At 43.5% G+C, this 21,401-nt stretch overlaps 1 protein-coding gene across 1 annotated transcript in view; it reads left to right on the top strand.

Annotated features, from left to right (window-relative positions):
• Window positions 1-3,952: 3,952 nt before the first annotated feature.
• The window catches only part of AHRR (aryl hydrocarbon receptor repressor), a 78,169-nt gene continuing 60,720 nt past the window's right edge, over window positions 3,953-21,401 (top strand). The window contains exon 1 of the mRNA XM_063149085.1: window positions 3,953-4,035. Coding sequence (XP_063005155.1) covers window positions 3,953-4,035 — 83 coding nt within the window. The remainder of the gene's footprint in view (window positions 4,036-21,401) is intronic.

The following is a 21,401-nucleotide window of genomic DNA, read 5'->3' as shown; positions in this document are numbered from 1 at the left end:
ATGATCTTTAAAGACCCTTTCCAGCGCAAAGTATTCTATGATTAGCAAAAGCAGAATTCTTTGCTTTCCTGTATTACACATATAGGAAAGATTCCTCCCGCCCCCCCATATTGCTGCCACCTATACCTTGATAATTGACCTTTCCTAGGGGACAGCCTGTGGATATAGGTCACAGACAGCTGAGGCACTGTGTCTGGCGTGGGGACAGTGGGTGCAGGGCACTGCTGTCTGATGGCTGGGACCTGCCACTGCATCCTCATTTGAGGGGGCACCTCGGCAATGCAGGTCTGAGGAGCGGCAGACAGCTTGTCCCCACAGCAACCAGTCCCAGGAGGCTGGTGTGGCTTCAAAGTTCGGATCTCCTCGCTAAGGACTGGCACCTCACCAAGGAGGGGACTGCTTTTCACTTTGTTACCTTGAATTTTCTGCATCACCCTGCTCTGGTTTCGTCTGTCCTCCCCTTAAGCCTCCCGTACAAGTGCCACTTTAGGTACTTACCGAACTCCAGCATCTAGGGCCGCTCACCGAAGGCCTGGCCGCTGGACCGGGAGCCCTTGCCCCTTCAGTACAAACCAGAAATCCATCGGCAAAACGTTCTGGGGAAACAAAACAAACACTGCTAGTTAAAGAAATGGTCCTAGCTGCTGCTCGGCTTCCAGGAGAAGCCGGTACATGCGGTGCTGTGCTGAAGGCACCGCTGATGCCGAGGGAGCCGCGGAGCACGATAAGCGCAGCGACCTCAGGGCCGGGCGGAGCGGCAGCCGGGGGGCAGAGGCACCGCTGCAGGGGACACTGAGGCCGTTCCAGACATCCGCGAAGCGGGGAAGGACCCTCACGGCGCTTTTCCCTTTAAACTTTCCGGGACAGCCGGGCTGCGGGCGGCACGGGCAGGTGCAGCACCCCGCGGGCAGCCGGCTCCGGCTCCTCCGGGCTGCCCCGCGGATCTCACGGTGGCAGGGGCGGCAGAGGCGCCGAACGCGGCGGTCCCGCCCGGCGGATCCCGGCGGATCCCGGCCCCGCTCCCGCTCCCCGGGCCGCGGAGCCGCCGGGATCCGCCGCAGCAGCGCCCTCTGTCGGCGGCGGGCGCGGCGGGCGCGGATCGCGTGCGAGCGGGCGGCGCGGCTCCCCCGTCCCTCGGCCGCCCGCCCGCCACCTGGATCACGAGGGACGCGGCGCCCGAGCATCCTCCCCACCCCCGGCGCCCTCCGGCCCGCTCCCGCCGCTCCTCCGCACCTCCGCCCCGCGCCGCGGCCGGCGGCTGCGCTCGCCCGGAAAAACTTTGCACTCCCGGGTCGTGGCGGGGACCGTGGGGTAAGTGGCTGCATCCCGAGGGCTCGCGGCCGTCAGGACAGGTTTCAGCCCGGGCTGTGCGGGGGAACCGGGGGCTGTCGGCTCCGGCCGCCTCGCCCCTCGCTGTCCCGGGGTGCCGGCCGTCCCTCTGCCCGTGTCGGCGGCGCTGGGACCGCAGCCCCGCAGGACGCGCCGCGCTTCTCCCGGCCGGGCGCCGGTGACGGTCCGAGGCTCCCAGGCGAGAGCCCCGGGGGTGCCGGTGCCCGCCGACGCTCGGATGGGGGATGCCCAAGCGGTGCTTCTCTGTCCCGAGGGCTGAAACCGGGACGGCGGAGGTGTCCGCCGCGACACCTTGGCCACATCCTTTGCCCTGTCGCTTCGAGAGACCTTTCGAGGGGAAAACAAGTGAACTAAAGTTTCACATTGCCTCTTCCGAGCCCCAGGTGAGCTCGCTTGGAGCTGGACAGGGTGGGTTTGCCTTAGGGTCAGCCAGTACTTGACTTGGAAATAATTTTGAGCGTTTTATAACTTCTGCGCTGCGGGTTCTTGTTGTGTTTCAGTTTGACATACCAAAGGGCGAAAAAGCAGTAAGGAAAAGACTCTGGTGCTTTTTCTGACTTCGTGTTACTTTGTTTAGCAAACAAGAATTTTGTACGCCTTTGGGTCAAGCTGTAGTTTTTTGTCTTTTTAAAAGAAAAATTTAAATAGCATAAAACCAAGTTGTATCATGTAAAAAACTTTTTTTCCTGAAGACAGACAGAAACAATGTTTGTGCGTCATTTAGTGAGTTTCTAGGAGATGGACTATTTAACCAGGAAAATAAAAAGGGGAAAAAAATCTTCCAGAAAAAAACCTGGAGTATGCTTGATGTTTGGTAGTTGGAGATTTTAAAAAGACAACAAGGACTTAATTTAAATAAAACCGAATTATCTGGTTGCGTTCAGAAGTAGTCTGTTGAGAAGAATGTTGATGCACATATGTTTGTGTACTAGATAAAACAGTTCTCTTTTATGAATACGTAGAGAGCGTTATGATTCAGGGCTGAGACTAAAAAATTTCATTTAAGTGAGAGACTTTATGACTGACAAGATCAAATTCACTGGCAAGACACTCGGTTAATTTGCAACCAAGCGCAAGAATTTATTTCCGTGAAAAACAAAGTACCTCATACTGTAGATATTAAGATCCAGAAAGAGTTTCCAGTTAAGGTTTTGATGGTGACTTTAACACTGTTGCTCCTGCATCCCCTGCCAGAGCGCAGGCTGAGACAGTCCTCACTTTTCACTGCCACATCCACCGTGTCTCTGTGTCCGTATATATTTGTGACATTTTTTTTTTTTTTTTGCCATAGTTGACCATAAAAGTGTGTTCGGGCGTTCTTCAGTGTTGAGGAGAAGATTAAGATTTTAGGGGTTGTGTTGGGCAGGTGTGTAAACACCTCCAGCCCCCAGGTCTGGAAGCACAAGGCTGCACAGTCTGGAGGGTGAAGGTGTACGGAGGGGACTGTTTCGGGAAGAGTGGTGGGGAACGCACACTCCTATGTGGAAAAGCCGGGTTGTTGTTGCTTCAGGATTTTAATTTCAACTGAGCCGTGGGAGGGGGGAGGTATATTATTACCTCAGCCTCCCATTGATTCAGATTTCTGCTCAGGAATTGTAAGGAGGAAATGCATTTTTAGGCCCTGCTTCCAATGCGAGTGCTTACAAAAACCAGCCAGCCAGTGTAATATTGATTCATCGGTTTCAGCGTATAAACAGATTTAAACTCCAGCGAGGAGGATTTATTACTCAGAAATTATTTTTTCCCGTTAGATTTTCTTTTCTGTAGGTATATCCAAATATATAGTAAACATGCTTTCAGTATCAGGAACTGCCTGTGCGTAGTTAAACGAGACTAGAGAACTCAATACAGCCTGTCGTGTGTTTAAGGGGTTTGATCCAATCGCAGACCCTGCTGAACATGGGGGCTCTGCTATTGAATTATCAAAGTCCGGTGCCAAATCTTTCCTTAATATTCCTGATAATTACTGCTGACTCATGCTGACATGTGAGTTCAATTAGCCCCAACTGGAATGTAAAGGATGTGGGAGTGTCTCTTTGTGCCCAGAGACAGCTAGGACAAAGCAGATTTTGGAGGAAAATTCAAGGAATTGCCAAGTTTGGGTAGGAAGTGTCAGCCAGGACTTTTTTAAACTTTTTTTAATGTTGGAATAACCATTAAATTTGAAGCCCAGGAAGGGGATGTTGGATAACATGGACTTGTCTTCACTATGGAATAACTTTAGTCCCAACTCAGACATTACTTCTAATTTGAGTCATGTCCACACACACAAGCTCATTGCTGAAGAGTGTTGATGTTTTCAATTTGAGTTGGCTTGCCCATGAGGACCAAGCTCTAGCTCAGATAACCACAACTCATCAGCTGCTAACCCAATCTGCCTGAGTGGCACAAGTGGGATTCTGCTCAACCCTTCCTGCCCCCACTTGAAGGGGGTTACCTGGAGAGCAGGAAGCTCCAGCCTGCTTCCCTGGTGCAGGCAGAGCACAGTGTGGTTTGGCTGTGAGGTTGGCAAAGGGATATTTGCCAGTATGAGCATTCCCACACAATTACTGCCTAAGTGCCGTGTTTGTGACAGGTCACTGGTGGTGGACACTGTCACCACATGGCCATGACAAAGCGGGACAGGAGGAATCTGCAGCAGTCCAGCAGTTTCTGGTGCTCGGAACAGGGCACTGCTACAACAAGGTATGAGAAGCAAACACAGAATTCATAGAATTCACAGAATGACTTGGTTGGAAGAGACCTTAAAGATCATCAAGTCCAACCTATGCCCCAACACCTCAATTAAACCATGACAACTGGCAACAGATGTCTTTGCCCCAGAAGTTAATTTCCTGTCAGTTACCAGCTGGTGCAAAATGTTATTTGTATGTCGGAGATACATGTTAAGATATAAAATATAAATATAAATATAAATATAAATATAAATATAAATATAAATATAAATATAAATATAAATATAAATATAAATATAAATATAAATATAAATATAAATATAAATATAAATATAAATATATCCAGCCATACTTAGCTAGCTGAAGTGGGAGCTACTCCTGCTTTTGAGAGAAACAGTTTCATTGTTGGCCCTGTAAGCAAATAGAAAACTGCAGATCACAGTTTCTACAAGCATTTTGAGGTCAAAGCAAAGAAGGTGGACACAATGGCAAATATGCAGACTAGTGTGTATCAATTAGGCTTTTTTTTTTTTTTTTCAAGAGGAAGGTGATCTTTCTGGGTCTGCGTGAAGAAAGAAAAATTTCAAGGTGCTTTGCAAGGAATTTGACTGAGAGTCAGGAACCAGATGAACATCTTGAGACAGAAATGCTTTAGGAGTATGTCTCTGTCTGTCCAGAGCTCCCACAGAGCTGTTCACAGTCATGTTGGATTTAATTCAACTTACCTTCAGAGTCTTGAACTTTGAGATTTCGGTAGCAAGTCCTGACAGCAGTCTGTGTGGTGCTGCTGTCAACATATCAAATATGTCATAGGTAACTACAAAACTCGAACTGATGGACTTACAGGGTTGCACAGGTGGGGTGGAAAGAATTATGCCAGCACAATGCCAACTAAATGCACCCCAAATAGTTAGGAATCCCCAGGGTTTCCTGTGCCAGTGTGTGATACAACTATTTCAGCTCAGATTAGGTAGAAGCTGTTCACTCAAGTGCAACCCTCAGGTTCACATGTGCGCAGCTACAATCACAAGGGACCCAGTGTATCTCTTTTACCTTGAAACCCTATTCTGAATCCTATTCTTTTCCTCTGAGAGGTTCCATCTGATGTGCAGAGACAGGGCAAGTGCAGGATGGCTGTGTAAAATTGTGCAAGGTGGCAGTGCTTAGCTGTCTATGTCAGCGGAAGGTCTTCACTATGAGCATTTGTGAACAAGGCATTTATTCTGTACCCAGGTACTTGTGGCATGAGGGCTGGACCATGCTGTCCATGCTTTTGAATTAAGGCTGCATCTGCAGGCAGCACAAATAATTTGCATGATGTGATCCATATGAAGCTAGGGCTGGAAGACATGGTGTTTGCAATTGTGTCTGTTCTGTGACTGCAGGGCTGCCTGGTGCACCGGAGCTATTGCTCTGTACTCAACAGAAATATCTGTGCATTCACTAAATATGTTAGATATTTATTCCTTACTCTTTAACTGTGTTAGTATTGATGCACAATGGTGGTCATTTCAGTATGTTTAGCTTGCTGAAAACATATGCTCACATAAAATCAAGTTTTGTTGTTAGGACCGTAGAAAACTACCATTAAGAGAGTTTCTCCCTCTTTTGTAACATTTCAGCTGAAACAGAGTGAAGTTGAATGTGTGGCAGTTTTGGGGTCATTGTCTCTCTTTCCTGGCTGCTCTTTGCTACATTTAGTAGGGTACAGATCCCTGGGAGTCATGATGCTAAGTAATCTCTTGAAGGTTTTTCTTCACTGAAACTTCAAATATTATGTTCTCACCTTACACTCAGGACAGCATTGTTTGGAAAGCATCTCTTCTTGGCCTCTTTGTCTCTCACAGGGATTTGCTCCTCCAAAATGTGTTTTCCTGATACCTGAGAACTCCTTGTGCACTTGTGAGACTGAGTCTCCCTCTCCTTGTCCTAAAATGAGGAATCATTCTACAACCATTGTGCTTTCTTCTTGTTTCAGGACATTTATAGAGAAGCAAAATTTGATGATGTTGTTTTGTGGGCAAGGAGTATAGGCATTAGAGATGTTGGAGGGGTATACTGACCGGGCTACCATTCAGGCTGGTACCCCACAGAATCTTTCAGACTCTTCCCTAGTTCATCAACGTCTCAAATGAGGGGCCAGAGCATGTGGGCATTCAGCCTGCAGAGGTCACCAAACAGGTTTCAGGCACTCTGGAAGATAAAAGTTAAATTCAGAGTGATTTTTGACAGTCACAACCTCCAGAAAACCAACCAAGATATGAGTCTATAGGGTTTAGTGGAAAGGTTTTATCTTTAGTCAGTAATAAATCATGTACTCAAATTTAGCATGGGGAATGGCTAAGGAGAAAAGGATGTGGAAATGTGGTGGTTCACAAACTAAACGTGGGTCAGTAGCATTGCATTGTTGTAAAAATGGTGTGTAATGATAGAAATGTTTTTTTCTGAGGTAAATGAATCTTTTTGTCTGGCTCAGCTCAGGTGGGTCCTTAGCTAGAATATTGCTCTCATTTGGGAGCAGGGTACTCGAGAAAAAATTGCAGATAGAATTGAGAGTCCAGAGGAGAGCCCAAGGGATTATCAGATGTGTAAAAACATCGCTTACAAAAAAAGATTAGAATAATTACTTAGTCTAGAGACAAGAAAAGTAAAGGGAAAGAAGTAAAATGTCATCAGAAATGTAGTATTAGCTGTGAACTTAGTTGAATTTAAACTGTAATTTAGGTTCATGTCAATTAGGGCAGAAAATTATGAAGAAATCCTAATTTATGTTGTGTTGTAAGGAAAATTTAGTTTAAGATGCTTAGGAAAAAAATTGTGGTAGTTAAGTGCTAGAATAAAATCTCTGGGGTGCTCATAGAAACTGTACTTCTTCAGTATAAGCATCACTGGGGAGTGGTTTAACAGCTGTGTTGTTACAGCTATGATGGCCTAAGCCTGTAAAAGACTAGAAAGATGTGGCACTTTTTTATTAAATCAATTGATTTAGCTAGAAAAAACAGACAAGTCTTTCATGCTCACAAGCCATTTCTCAGATATGCAACCTCTGAATGGCTTTGGTACAGCTGCTTCTGTATGAAGCAGGGAATGATGTTCTGTACAGTCTCTTGAGGGTCTTTTCAGTCCCATTTGCAATGATTAACAAAATCTTTCTGTCTTGGGGTAGATGGGTGGTAAGGGGCTGGGGAGGGAAGGCAGGCTATAAAAGCAGATGAAAGAGCTCTCTCCTACCCTGTAATTGGGGAGATTCCCTGCGATTTTCACTCCATGGAAAATGCCTGTTTATTACTTTTCAGGAGTGCATGTGAATCAGTAAATCTTATACGAGCTTCTCTATAAGTGTCAGGTGGTTTTGGATAGAAACAAATGCTTTACAACAGGTGATATTGTGATAGATGTGTTGTAATAAAATGTTTGCTTTTTTATCTTAGAGACAAATAAAATTCTGGGAGTTTTGAAGGCAAGAGGTCAAATTTCCCCCCCATCTACTGCCCTAAAATATAAAGTGAAATACTTGTAGTCATGATCTGTTTATGAAAATTAATGTTTTAAAATATAAAAATGCATGATCAAAACTTAAATGAGCATATAGAAAACAATACTGCTAGGATTATTAATGATAATTAATTTTTATATATTGGCTACTTTAGGGCAGTAACAGATATAAGTAATATTAGAAGAAAGTAGTACTGTAGGTAACTTGAAAATGTATTTAAACATGTTTTTGTCTCTGGACATGTCTCTTAAAACAGTAAAAGTATTTACAATAAAAAATTCCAGAAGCTGTCAAATAGCAAATGAAAAAGGGAGGCATATCCATAGATCTCAAAACCATAATGGGAATATTTAGCTTACAAAGGAGAAATTTGTGTTTCTGGAGAGGAAAACACAAGATCATAGATCACAGAGTGGTTTGGATTGGAATGGACCTTAAAGATTCTAATTCTTACCCCACTGCATAGGCAGGGACAACTTCAGCTGGTTGCTCAGGGCCCCATTCAACCTGAACCTGAACACTTCCAGGAATGAGGCACCTGCAACTTCTCCAGGCAACCTGTGCCAGTGTCTCAGCACCCTCACTGTAAAGAATTTATCCTTAACAATTCATCTAAACTTGCCTTCACTTTGAAATCATTGCCCCTTGTCTTATCACTGCATCCCCTTTTGAAAATTCCCTCTCCAGGTTTCTTGTAGGCTCTCTTTAGGTACTGGAAGGCTTTTGGAAGGTCTCCCTGGAGCCAAGTGCTTCTCTCCAGGGCTGCCCTCAATCCATTCTCTGCCCAGCCTGTGCTGGACCTTGCCCTGACCCGCGTGCAGGACCTTGCACTTGGCCTTGTTGGGCTTTGTGATGTTTGCGTGGGCCTTATACATTGGTGATTAAGGACCTGCAGTGTATTTTAGTACTTATCCAAACCAAGGTGATGGAGTAGTGCCTTGTCAGCACAGCAGACAAAACTAGACAGCCTTTCAACCAGTATTACTTTTTTAGCTGTATTTGCATAAAAAATATTAGCTACATCAGGTTTTATTTTTACTTTTGTTTTCAGATTCAGTATTTGAAAAAAAACAGGAACTTTTGAGTTTCCATTCTGATTTTCATGTACTCCATTAAACTGAAGACTTGCAAGAATTGAGCAAAAGCTTGACAACTCACACGGCAGCCTGGCTCTTGGTGTGTTTTTCCAATATGTGACCAGCTTCTTCCAAACTAAGTGGTTTTTACAATGGTGGCACAAACATTTTAAAACACTGAACTACAACGGTAATAATAATAACAATGCCAAGTTAAGCATCAAGCTAACATAATTTTCAGAGTTTCAGGAGAAAATGCTTCATGTTTAGTTGTAATTTTTCTCTGCATTCCCATTTTCCATCTCAAGCTTTGAGAAAAACACCTTTTTTCCTCCCTGAAAGGTTCGGGTGGGGGTTGTGTGTTTTTGGTTTTTTTTTGTTTGTTTGGGTTTTTTTTTTGTTGATGTTTTGTTTTGCTTTACCTTTGGATCTTCAGATATCTAAGCTCTGCTGAACCTCTGTTGTGGGGCTCTTGTAAGTTCATCCTCAGTTACTCTTTTTCTTCCACTGAATAACTGAGTAGAAACAACACAGAAGAGCAAAGCCTGGAGAAGAATAGGGTTGCATCTCCCCAAAAAGCTGATTTTATATTTAGCTGTATTACTGGTTTTTCTGCCTTCCTAGTCCTACATACATTTCATAATGTTTAGAGCAGTCTCCATTTTGTTGGCCTTAGATCCAGGTCTCTTTTGCTTCTTTTCTTTGGAAGAATGCTATTCTGTGTTACCCTGGTGTCACACAGGCTCCTCTGAGGACAGGCTGTGTCTCTGAGCCAAAGATGGCCACTTTTGTCTCTTTCCACATTGTCTCTAGGGATGCAGAAAAAGTGCAAATATATGATACCAATGAATTATATATGAACCATATATATATATATATATATGGGAAAATAGATATTCAAAATTGATGAGCTGTCACATATTTTTCTCCTGTAGTGCATTGGAGTACAACTAAAATCTTTTAAGAAGCCTTTTATAGAAAAAAATAGAGAGATCAGGACAATGAGAGTACAGTTATTGTGTAGGATAGACTTTTTCTAAAGACTTGGAACTGGATCTTGGCCCACTTGCAGAAGAGCATCACCATCTTACTGGCTACTGTGGACAGTCTTCCTGAATTTGATAAGCAATTCTTTCCTGATCAAACTCCCATTTAGGTTGCATTTTGGCTTTACAGTAGAAAACTCCTGGAAATGGTTGCTGGTGATTCTGTCCTGTCTCATTTACTCAATCCTCTAACCTATCCATAGCCTCCATTTGTGTAACTCAGGGTTTCCCATCACGCTGTTTGCATTTATTCCAAAATTGCACCGCTGTGGTGGGTTGACCCTGGGTGGATGCCAGGCCCACCAAAAGCATTCTATCACTCCTTTCCTCAGCTGGCCAGGAGAGAGAAAACATTACAAAGGCTTGTGAGCTGAGATAAGGGCAGCAAGAAATCACTCATTGATTATCATCATGGGCAAAACAGACTCACCTTGGGGAAATTAATTTATTACAAATCAAAATCAGACCAGGCTATTGAGAAGTAAAACAAATCTTAAAAATATCTTCCCCTCACCCCTCCCTTCTTTCCAGCTGTACCTCCTGCCTCCCAGTGGTGCAGGGAGACAGGGAATGGGGTTATGGTCAGTTCACCACATGTTTCTCCACTACTCAGAGAGAGGAATCTTCCTCTGCTCCAAGGCGGGGTTCTTCCCACAGGAGACGGTTCTTAATGAACTTCTCCAGCCTGAATCTTTCCCACAGGCTACAGTTCTTCACACAGTGCTCCAGTGTGGGTCCCTTCCCACAGAGTGCAGTTGTTCAGGGACAGGTTGCTCCAGCACGGATCCCCCACAAACCACCAGGGACTCTCGCTGGACACACTCCCTCCGTGGGTCTGCAGGTCCCTGCCATGAGCCAGCCCCAACACAGGGTCACAGCCTCCCGTCAGGCATCCTCTTGCTCTGGTCTGTGTCTTCTCCATGGGCTGCAGGTGGATCTCTGCATCCCTGTGGATCTCCATGAGCAGCAGGGACACAACTGCCTTGTACTGTGGCTGTACCACAGACTACAGGAGAATCTCAGCTCTGGCACCTGGAACACCGCCTCCCCCTTCTTCACTGACTTTGGTGTCTGCAGAGTTGCTCCTCTTGGATACTCTTACTCCCCTTTTCTCTGAGCACAATTTATTCTGCACAATACCTTTTTTTTCCTTCTTAAATTTGTTACCACAGAGACGCTATTGCCATTTCTGATTGGCTTTGCCTTGGCCTGTGCTGGGTCCACCCTGGAGCAGCCTGGCATTGGCTCTGTTGGACATGGGGGAAGCTTCCAGCATCTTCTCATGGAAACCACTCCTGTAGCCCCTCTGCTACCAAAACCTGGCCACACAAACTCAATACAACCACATTTCTAGTCTAGCCTTGTGGATGGATGCAGGATGATAAGTATTCTTATCAAAGATCCTTGTTCTAGTACTTCAAAGAGAACCCCAAAACCTCAGACAGTTGAAGTGGATGAAATGACAAGAGGTGGTTGGGAGAATAACACCAGGAATGCCAGTGAACTCACAAGAGGGTTTGGAGGACCAGTTCTTAATTATATTTGCAATCTGTGGCTAGTTCTGTAACTCCAAGTAACATGTCTAATTTACCCCATCACAGCTGTGTGGGTGCTGGAGCATATACCACCTTATGGAGGAACAGGGAGTGGGGCATGAGGATAAAATAACCCAATAGGCAGTCAGTGCACAGCCACACGTGTCTTGTGAAAAAACGTGACACAAGCAATTCAAAGGGATATTGTTATCCTCTTTTATCTAAGGATATTAATCCTTCACTTAAAATTGAAGACAAGTTAATGAACTGCATAAACTTGAATAACTAATTAGCTCTAGAAGCCTTATCATGACAGCACAGAGCTAAATCTGGGCAGAACCTGTCTGACAAATTATATATACAGTTAACAAACATGCCTGAGCTGTTCTCTGTACTGAGCTCTGTGTTGCCAGCATAAAGCTGCTCCCAAAACCTGAACCTAGCTATGGGTGGAAGACAGATGAGCTGAGGCCTTGCTACCATTCATGATAGGAATATTTCATTGACCTATCTTACTGGTTTTAGTCAGATTTGCTATGGAAATGATGCTTATGCTTTCATGACGTCTGCTTTTCTTGTGACCTGTTAGTCAGGTTCCAGCAAACAGAGCAGAGGGACAAAGATCTCAAAGATATTATGTTCCCGAGAGTTTAAAAGTGAAACATGATACACTAATATCCCTACTGAGGGATAGATTGCAATGCAAGATTGACTGTCTTGTTAGACATCAAATAATCCATCTGGTTCAGACAATATCCTAAATGCTCCAGCTGTAGAAAACTTTTCATTGCTGCTCATGCCTTCCTATGAAAAGTCCAGCTGCTGTGGCAACCTTAGATTTTCCTCAGGTCTGTGATATAGACAATGGAGGACCAAAGTCAAGCCTCGTAGAAAGAGATACCACTCTACTAACTACAAAGTATTGCACCAGACATATTCCCAATATTAATTTTTTGGTGTGTTTTTATATGTGCTACCATGTGTATCCTTCCTCAAGTGACAGAGTGCATGTTAGAAGTTCTAAAAACAGCTGTATTTTTCAAACATCACTTAAAAAACCCCATCAAAACTGCATCTAAGCTTTTTTAAGAAGTTATTTATTTACATCCTCAAAGCTCAAAAAAAGCGTCCTTGAACTTAATTTCAGGCTTTCTTATATAAACATAAAAAGAAAGAAAGGCTGATGAGACAATTCAGTCCCCTGATGAACTTGTTTGTGATGGAAGAATAACGATTGAAATTATTGTTTTGCTAAAGAAGAAGAGTGTAGCTACATATCCATTCTGTAGCAAAGGGCTGCTCTGTTTTAAAGTCAAGCACTTGCAAATTAGGAAACCTAGGAGTAAACATAAATTCATAAAACACTTGGATTGAAAAATACCTCTAAGAACATCAAGTCCAGCTGCTAAATTCCTCTCTTGTGTGGACAGGAACTAAACTTTATCTCGTACTAAAGCAGAAGTTGTGTATTTTGTTTCTATTATCCTCATTCACCTCACAGTCCCTGTACTGTTCAAATCCTGTGTAGAAAAAGTGCTATTGATTTTGTTACAGACTCTTCAGTAGTAATTGTTACTTTAGTATTTAAGAACATAAAATCCACCACTGAGTTAATCTTTATTATACTGCTGAGACATCAGGACTTATTAGAGGTGATAAACCTGAAACACTTATTCTCATTTGCTCGATGCCAGGCGCTCAGGAGATGATTTTCCAGGAGACACAGCCTTTGGTTCACGTTCACTCAGAGCTCAGTGCTGGCTGACTCCAGCTGCAGTACTGAGTGCTCAACACTCTTAGAACAGACCAAGGCTCCCAGAAAGTGAGGGCTGGTGCCTCTGATGTCCCAGGCTGTTGGTGTGTGCCTTGCATCCCGCAGCCCTAATTCCTACAGCCCCTGAGGAGCCCCGATTCCCTGATTCCCTCCCTCAGCTCTCTAAGCGGGGCAGGAGTCTGGCTCCCGGTGCTCAGACTGCTTCCCCTAAGGCAGGCAGTGAAGGCAAAGGAACCCACAAGAGACCTGGAAGGGAGACTGCAGTGTGGAGGTGCTGGCCACCTTATTTCTGGCAAACCCCCTAAATTTTCAATGGTTACTTGGAATTCCTAATGATAATACAAAAGCAGTGCTCCTGAATGCTCCTTTTCTGGAGCGTTTCAGAGCACAGCATCTCTCTGCAGGTTTTAGGGGTGCTGAGAGTCATGATTACAAGCCTTCTGCTATCCCTCCCTGCCTTGTCCCAGTCTGCTTCAGCCTTTCCCGTGGCTGACTCCTTGTTCCCATGCCTTACATTTGGAATCCTTTGTAGCACCAGGATAGGGAGGGACAGCAAGAGGGAAGGTGTGGTGCTGCCTTTGCTGCTCGGGTGGGAGCCCCGTGAAGCACACAGGGATGAATGTGCACAGTGCAGATGCCTGTGGGAGGAATGGAGGGGATGACGTGGGCTCAGCTCAGGCAGAAGCTGCAGATAACTGTCAGACTACAGCAAGTCTGCCGAGCACACGCAAGCTGGATTTTTTCCTAGAAGCTCCAAACGTAGCCAAATCTGTACACATTTTTTTCAAAGGAAATTAAAGAGAGATTTTATGTGTGTTTGTCAGACAACATATGATCCCTGATACTTGTAGAACACCCTCTCTAAATCAAGCATTAGATACTTTTTTTTAGTCTTCTGAAAACTCCTCATGTTTGAGATTTAACCCATTGCTCTTTCACTGGGGAAATAATTGAGGTAGAAAAGGAAATTTTAGGGCCAGAAAGAGCCACTGTGATCTTGCTTCAATCTCACGTAAAACTGGACCATTGGACATCCTTCAACAAATTCTTACCACACAGGTCCATTAGTTTTGTTAAGAAAAAAGAATCCTCTACAGGCTTCGGTAAATTATTTTGATAGTCATTTAACTGTTATTTGGATTTAATTAGCCTCAAGTTCAGTAAATTGGATCTTGCTAGAAATGTTTGTTTCTTGTCACAAAATGTTTGTTTCCTACGTAATGCAGTTACTTATTGTACGGAAGTTCTCTGTTGCTGTTCTTCATGATAACCCAAACAGTTTGCGCTCCTGCACTCTGACTGTGGGGCTCAGTTTCACAACCCTTATTCATTCTTTGCTCCAGTTATTTTTTTACATGGGGTAATTTCAGCTAGAAATTTGCTATTTACAAGGATATATCCAAAACTGTTACCGTACTTTCTCCTAAGACATGGACACTCATTAGAAGCAGAAAACTTGGCACAAATGTGGTAATCACAATTAATTAAGTGAGAGCAGGCAGGTAGATTTCTGTCCTGTTGATGAGCCACTGTGACTGGAAGTCTTTTTCCAGAGCTGCCCCTGCCAAGGTGGAAACACATAATCCTGAGAAAAGCCAAGCCACTCTCCAGCCCCATGCCCTTCCTGCTTTGCTGGTGGAACTGCAGCACGGTGCTGTGGCATGGCAGGGATGTGCACACACACAACCTTCCCACTTGCAGGCTGCCTCTTCAATAGCTGTGCCTCTTTGAAGCTGTGGTCTGCACAGCCCTTTCTTGTAGTTCAGGCACTGAATGCATGGTATGTGATTACATTTGGGCAGGAAATGATTCATAAAATTTAGTGAAAGGAGAGATCATTGGATAATGTAATCTGACCTCTGATAGCTACCAAAGATTTTTTTTCTTCTGAGTATGCCTGTGTTCAACTCAAGTGTTTCTATTTAATTTAAGTATAGCTTCTCTTAGGATAAAGTGCATATTACAAAAAAGGCATCTAACACTGGTTTCAAGACAACAGGATCCATTAAATTCTTTGTACCTTGTTACAGGGTTTAAATGCTCATGGTGTTACAGATTAATGCATTATTTCTTATTTGAATGTATCTGGGTTCAGCTTCACTTTCTAAGTGCTTGCTGTGTTTCAGATTAAAATAATTCAGTACTCATATCTTCCCCTGGAAGTACTTCACTTTGCTCAAATCACTTAAATAATTTTTCTATGTAAATAAATTTCTTCAGCCTGCAAGTATTTATTTTAGCTTCTTTCCTCACTCTTACTAGTTTCTAACATTACTTGAAAAACACTTACATGCAAACTGTATACACTGTTCCAGCATCAGTCTTCTCATATCTTTAAGCAGATGTAAACCTTTAACCCACTTCACTTAGGTTAGCATCTGCATCAGCTCCCTTTGTAGCAGCTCCTCCCTGGCAGCTCAGACTATAGATTGTATTCATTTTTCCCTTTGATCCCTAATTCCTTTCAAGAATCACTCACATTTCAGGATGCAGTCCCTATTCAGTATCAATGATGTGCATTCCCTATTCTGAGATGCGTTTGCATTTGACTGTATTAAAATACATTGTGAATAAAGAAAAACTGCCTACTGGACACTCCTGGTTGCTGCTTCCTTGTGTCTTCAGCATTATTTATCAAACTTCTAAATTTTTTTAACTTTCTAAATGTTATTGCCATTGAGTTTGTATTGAACCTCAATGTCTGTAAGGTCTTTGTAAAACTTCTTCTATTTAGTAGTGATTTCTCTATGACTACTTTTCTTTTTATTCTGTCACTTGACAGATTATTTACTTGTGGAAACTGTGCACTGTAATGCTTTGTTGGGGCTATTTAAAAGCAGAATGTTGTGCTGCTAACTTAAGTTACTAATACAAGTGAACTCCTCTGTCAGCTAGATGTGAAGACTTCTCAGTGAGTTAGTTTCACTCCAAAGGGCATGATATTCCATAGAATTCTGCTAAGTGATGTAATTAATCTTTCTTATCAGCTTTTCTGGTATTTTGCTTGGGATGGATGTCAGTCTTGTCATCCAGGGGATAGCTGGATCATTATGTTTCCCTTCTCTGAAAATTATCATATAGCAGCTGTCTTTCAGTCCTTCAGTGTTCCCCAGAGATTCGTTGTGACTTTATGTCAGTAGTGATTACAAGCATCTAACAGAAGGAAATTATTATGGTCCACATCTACCCTTTTCTAGCAATTCTGTTCCTTTTGGTCCCAGCTCTTCTCCTCAAGCTCCTCAGTCTTGTAAGCCCCCCTTCCTTCTGCTGGAGAGGTGGTGGAAGATTGCTTCCTTGGGTCTGTTTTCATCCTACCTCAGGCACGTAGAGACAACGTGAGGGCTCTCAAGCGTTACAGGGGCAAAGCCAAGAGCACAATTGTTCTGAGCAGCTGAGTGCTGTCCACCCAAGTTCTTACTGTTTTCCATCCACATGAGATGGGTGGGCTGGCAGGGGAAGGAGCCCCCAGCCTCATTCAGTGGTGGTGATGGGCTGTTCTGTCCTAGGGGTGGAGAGAGGAGCTCACAGGTGATCAGAAGAAAACACAGTCCAGGTAGGACTGTGAATACATGCTCTTCTCCAGTTTCTAAAACAGATGTTTTCAAGGTTTATGGATCTTTGCAACTCAACAAATTCAAGTGCCGTTTTCAGACATATTTTTAGGACCATGAACCTTCTGACTCTGTCTTCATTCCTGTCCCCATGCATTCTCAGACTCGTTTTAACCACATGCCACTACTGGTGTTAGTGGTAGTGGCAGAAGCACCTCTTGGTTGTGTGTGTATCTAGGACATTGGTGCTCAGTTGCTGGGACAGTGCTTCATACCACGTTGCTGTGGTAACCCTTTGTTCTAATTCTGTAGAAATTTCTTGTAGAAAAACTGAAGAGTGCATGGCTAATTCTTATCTGATGGGACTGCATGAGTCTCCTTTTCAGAAAATAAAACTATTGGGCACTCTTACCTTTTATGCAGTTCTAACATAAAGCCATCTCCATCTAATTAGAACCACATACACTTTTTAGAATTATTTTCTTCATAATATTCTTGTAAATGGCACACTATCTTTTGTCTTTAGCGCTGCAATTTGTGAATTTTCCTTTGGGCCTTTATCTTTCCTAACTAGCATTTTGCACTCCATAAATTCTAGCTCATATTGTTTGCTATTTATTTCCTGGTTTTCAGTTTGAATACTGAGGTCTTTTTAGTTATTTTTATTTGCTGTCACATATTAATCAACTGATCCAGAATGAGTTTTCAAACAAAGTCACCCTTTTGGGAAATTGAATGAACTCTTAGCTTTCAGTTTTCAGTTGAATTATGCTGTTCAAGTCTTTCTCCTCCTTCTAACTTTGCTCATGAAGGCAAGAGAAGGGAAGTCGAGCATGTGACACTGTTTTGAAACATGAACTATGAGTCATAGATTCACATTATGGACAGGAAGGACTCAGAACACAAATGTATTACAATATTGTATTAGGTTTGCATGGCAAGGATTTGGTAGTGGGGGTCTACAGGAGCGGCTTCTGTGAGAAACTGCTGGAAGCTCCCCCTGAGTCCAGCAGGTCCATGACAGACCTGCTGCTGGCCGGGGCTGAGCCCATCAGGAATGATGGCAACATTTTTGGGATAAGGTGTTTACGAAGGGGGAAAAGAGCCAGCACAACTGCAACTGCAGTCTGAAAGAGGAGTGAGAAGATGTGAGAGCAGCAGCCTTGCAGACATCGGGGGCAGTGAAGGAGGAGTGGTGGGAGGACGTGCTCCAGGCAGCTGAGCAGACTCCCCTGCAGACCACGGTGCAGCCCATGGTGAGGCAGCTGTGTCCCTGCAGCCCACGGAGGAGCCCACTCCAGAGCAGGGGGATGCCTGAAGGGGGCTGTGACCCCATGGCAAGCCTGTGCTGGAGCAGGGCTCTGGCAGGACTTGTGGACCCATGGAGAGAAGAGCCCACACTGGAGCAGGTTTGCTGGCAGGGCTTGTGATCCCAAGGAGCACCCATGCTCAGGCAGCCTGTTCCTGAAGGACTGGGCCAATGTTGGGGCAGTTTGTGAGGAACTGCAGCCCGTGGGAAGAACTCGTGTTGAAGAAGTTCGTGGGAGAGTGTGGGGAGTCCTCTCCCTGAGGGGGAAGGAGTGGCAGAGACAGAGTGTGATGAGCTGACCACAGCCTCCATTCCCCATCCCCATGTGCTGCTGCAGGGGGAGGAGGTAGAGAAAATGAAGTGAAGTTGAGCCTTGGAAGAAAGGAAGGGTTGTGGGGAAGATATTTTTGAGATTTGGGTTTATTTCTCATTACCCTGCTCTTATTTGATTGGTAATAAATTAAACTAATTTCCCCAAGTTGTCTGTTTTGTCAGTAAGTGGTGAGTGATCTCTCCCTTTCCTTATCTCGACCCATGAGCCTTTTGTTGTATTTTGTCCCCCCTGACCTGCTGAGGAGGGGAGCAGTAGAGTGGGTTTGGTGGGTACCTTGTATCTAGACAGTGTCAATCCACCACAAATACAAAGAAAATATATTTTAATGTAAGGTTTCAGAAGAAACTGCAGTTCTTTTGGCATGTCCACACCATTTTAGCTTCCAGTTGAAGGAGGAAACCTGTTAGGGTAGATGTAATCTTAAAAACTGGCAGACTGTTAAAAAGAAAGAACTTGAAGATTAAACCTATTTAACAAGGTCTTCAAAGGTGGCAAGAAGGCTTAATCTAAGCAAAGGCTGTGACATAATCTTAACCTGCAGCAGTATTTATTGCACAGTATCGTATCCCTCATCAACTTTGGACAGGCAGTTCACCCATCTGATGTCACAGGAAATTATTCCAGTAATAGTGGAAAATATGACCCTGTTTCTGGAAGAGCCTAATTCCTGACACTGCACTAACTGGAGAATGACTAGTGTTTCCACCATAACCTGCATTTGAGAGAAGGCAATTAGTCTGATCTCTATATTATGCATCATTTTAGAATGAATTCTCAGAAAGAAAGAACAAATAACAGTTGTGGTTAGTTGGAGTAAAAAGGGAATGTAGAGTTAAATAATTTTGCCAAAGTAACCTGCTAGCTGTGTATTGACACAATAACTGATTTCCCAGATGAGGGAAACACAGTATACCTAAAGAACCTCAAGTTAGCAAAGGATGCTGTGGTTGCATGTATGAAATACATTTTAGATTTTGCTTAATAAACTGGGCTCAATTCTGTTCTCCTAAAATGATAGGAAGAAAAAACCAGTTTGTAACATGAGAGGGAAATAAAAGAGTTTGAATTGTCCCAGAATAGAAAAATGAAGGCTGACTGAAGATATGACTGATATTTAAAAATATGCCAATGAGTAAACACAATGGAGGAGGAAGAGCTATTTAAACTAAAAGACAATGTTGGCAGAAGAACAAATGGGCATAAAATGACCATGAACAAATTTAAGCTGGAAGGCAAAAGGTTTCTAGTTATCAGAAAGCAGTCTTTCCATGAAAAAGAAAGCAATGCTAAAGGTTTTTGTAATTAAGCTCAGCAATTTTATGCTTTACTTTACATGACACACATGTTCACCAGCATGAGATTTGTTTCAATGACATAGAAGTTCCCTTCAATTTTGTATCTTACACAAAACAGCAATTACTCTTGAGATACATTAACCTCTCTGGCAGCATGCACCTACTGTTGAACAGCACTCAGCATGACTAAAATATTCTGTCAGACAAAAAATCAAGAGACTTTGATATTCAGCTAATCTCCAAAAGGTTTAAACAGACTGAACGCAAAGACTTTTTTGCACTCTGCAATGTCTCTAGGGCTAGCATACTCAAATAAATCAATGAGACCAAGTTTTGTGTGAAAATTGTCACCTCAGTCAGCACTACATTGGGTCCTAGTGCTAACCACAAAACTGTGTGTCACATCTTGAGCTGCCGACAGCTATATTTCCAGCCTTTAAAAATGAGGATGTGAGGATCTGGAGAAATGCTGATTTGAATAATTGCAACCTACCAGTCACAATGTCAGTAATGGAGATAATATTCCTGTGTATTTTAAAAGCTGTGAAATCCTCCCTGCAGATGACGGGTAGTATTATTCATTCTTATTTGTTTAGCTGAATTTAGAAATGAGCCAGGAAGGGAGAAAAAATTTGGATATCCAGTAAGCAGGATGTATTTTATAACCATTTTATATCATGCATTGTATACTTAATTGGAAAAAACGAAAATTGAACATAAACATCAATATTCTAATAATATTAGGGTAGGAAATTGAATAAGCTGTAAGCTTTTATCTTCACTAATGCCACCATGCTTTTTAGTGTTGCTGAATGTCACACTCAAGGAACAAACATTTTCCTCGGTGGAACTTTCTCAGTGCTGTCATTTTGTAGTCTGAAACACAGAAACCTCTGAAGTAAGAAACCTATTCCTTTTGTTTTTCAGCGTCAAAGCCATGATTCCTCCGGGGGAATGCCTGTATGCTGGGAGGAAAAGGAGGAAACCCATTCAAAAACAGTTAAGTATCATATTCATCAGGTGGCATCTCCCTCCAAACATATGGGCTAGAAATGAGGTAGAAGAAGGGTTCCCTTCCTCCTATGGTCTCCTATGACACAGGAGAGACCTAATCTTCCTCTCTGCAATGAGAAACCCTTGGCTGGGAGGCTGACTCTTCATGGGGTAGATGTCTCCAGAAAGGATGCCAAGCCTGGCTCAACCCATCCTTATCCAGCACTAGGAATCCCGGGAGGAGGCTGGTTGTGGTGGGCACCACGGTGCTGCCATGGAGAGTGGAGAGGGACAGCGCCCTTTTGTAGGCAGAACACACCAATGGACTAAATGTCAGCAGTGGCTTGGAGGGGTGGCTGCCGCCTTGGTGCTTCCATGCTCCCTGCCTTTTGTCCAAGGAGCTTTTTGAGAAGCCATGTGCTGAGTGGCACCAGAGCACTGGCACTGCACTCCCCCTTCCCCTTTCCTGGGCTTAGCCTTGCTTGGGGCATTGCTAAGTCCAACATGAGCGGGCTGGGAAAGTGGGTCAGTTCAGCCAACTGAAAGAGCAGACTGGTGAGTCACTTTTTGCATATAGAACACATAATTTTCAGACTTCTGTTTACTATGGGATCACTTTCATTAGGAGAAAAATGGGAGAGAGGAATTGTATGTGCAAAGGCAAAGCAGGAAAAGAAGAAATGAAATGGAAATTTGTTACTACAAGATGCTTGAAAGGGAAGGGGGAAAAAGAGGTTGCTATCACTCAAATGTAAATGAGTTCCAGATGCCATAAGCCAATCTATGAAGTAAAGCTTTTTAATGTAATCATCCCATATTTTCTGTATTACACTTGATTATTTGATTATGAAACATACATTTTTACTGTGTTCAAATTATGAACTGGCACTGGTGGCCTTCATACAAAATTTAAGGATGAGAAGGTAACTAGAATAGATTTCCCTATTTTCAGTTGTTTAGAACTTCT

This window comes from Melospiza melodia, chromosome 1, assembly GCF_035770615.1.
Source record: "Melospiza melodia melodia isolate bMelMel2 chromosome 1, bMelMel2.pri, whole genome shotgun sequence".
NCBI lineage: Eukaryota > Metazoa > Chordata > Aves > Passeriformes > Passerellidae > Melospiza > Melospiza melodia.
The sequence above is the reverse complement of the archived record's forward strand: the minus strand, read 5'-3'. Positions and strand labels throughout refer to the sequence as shown.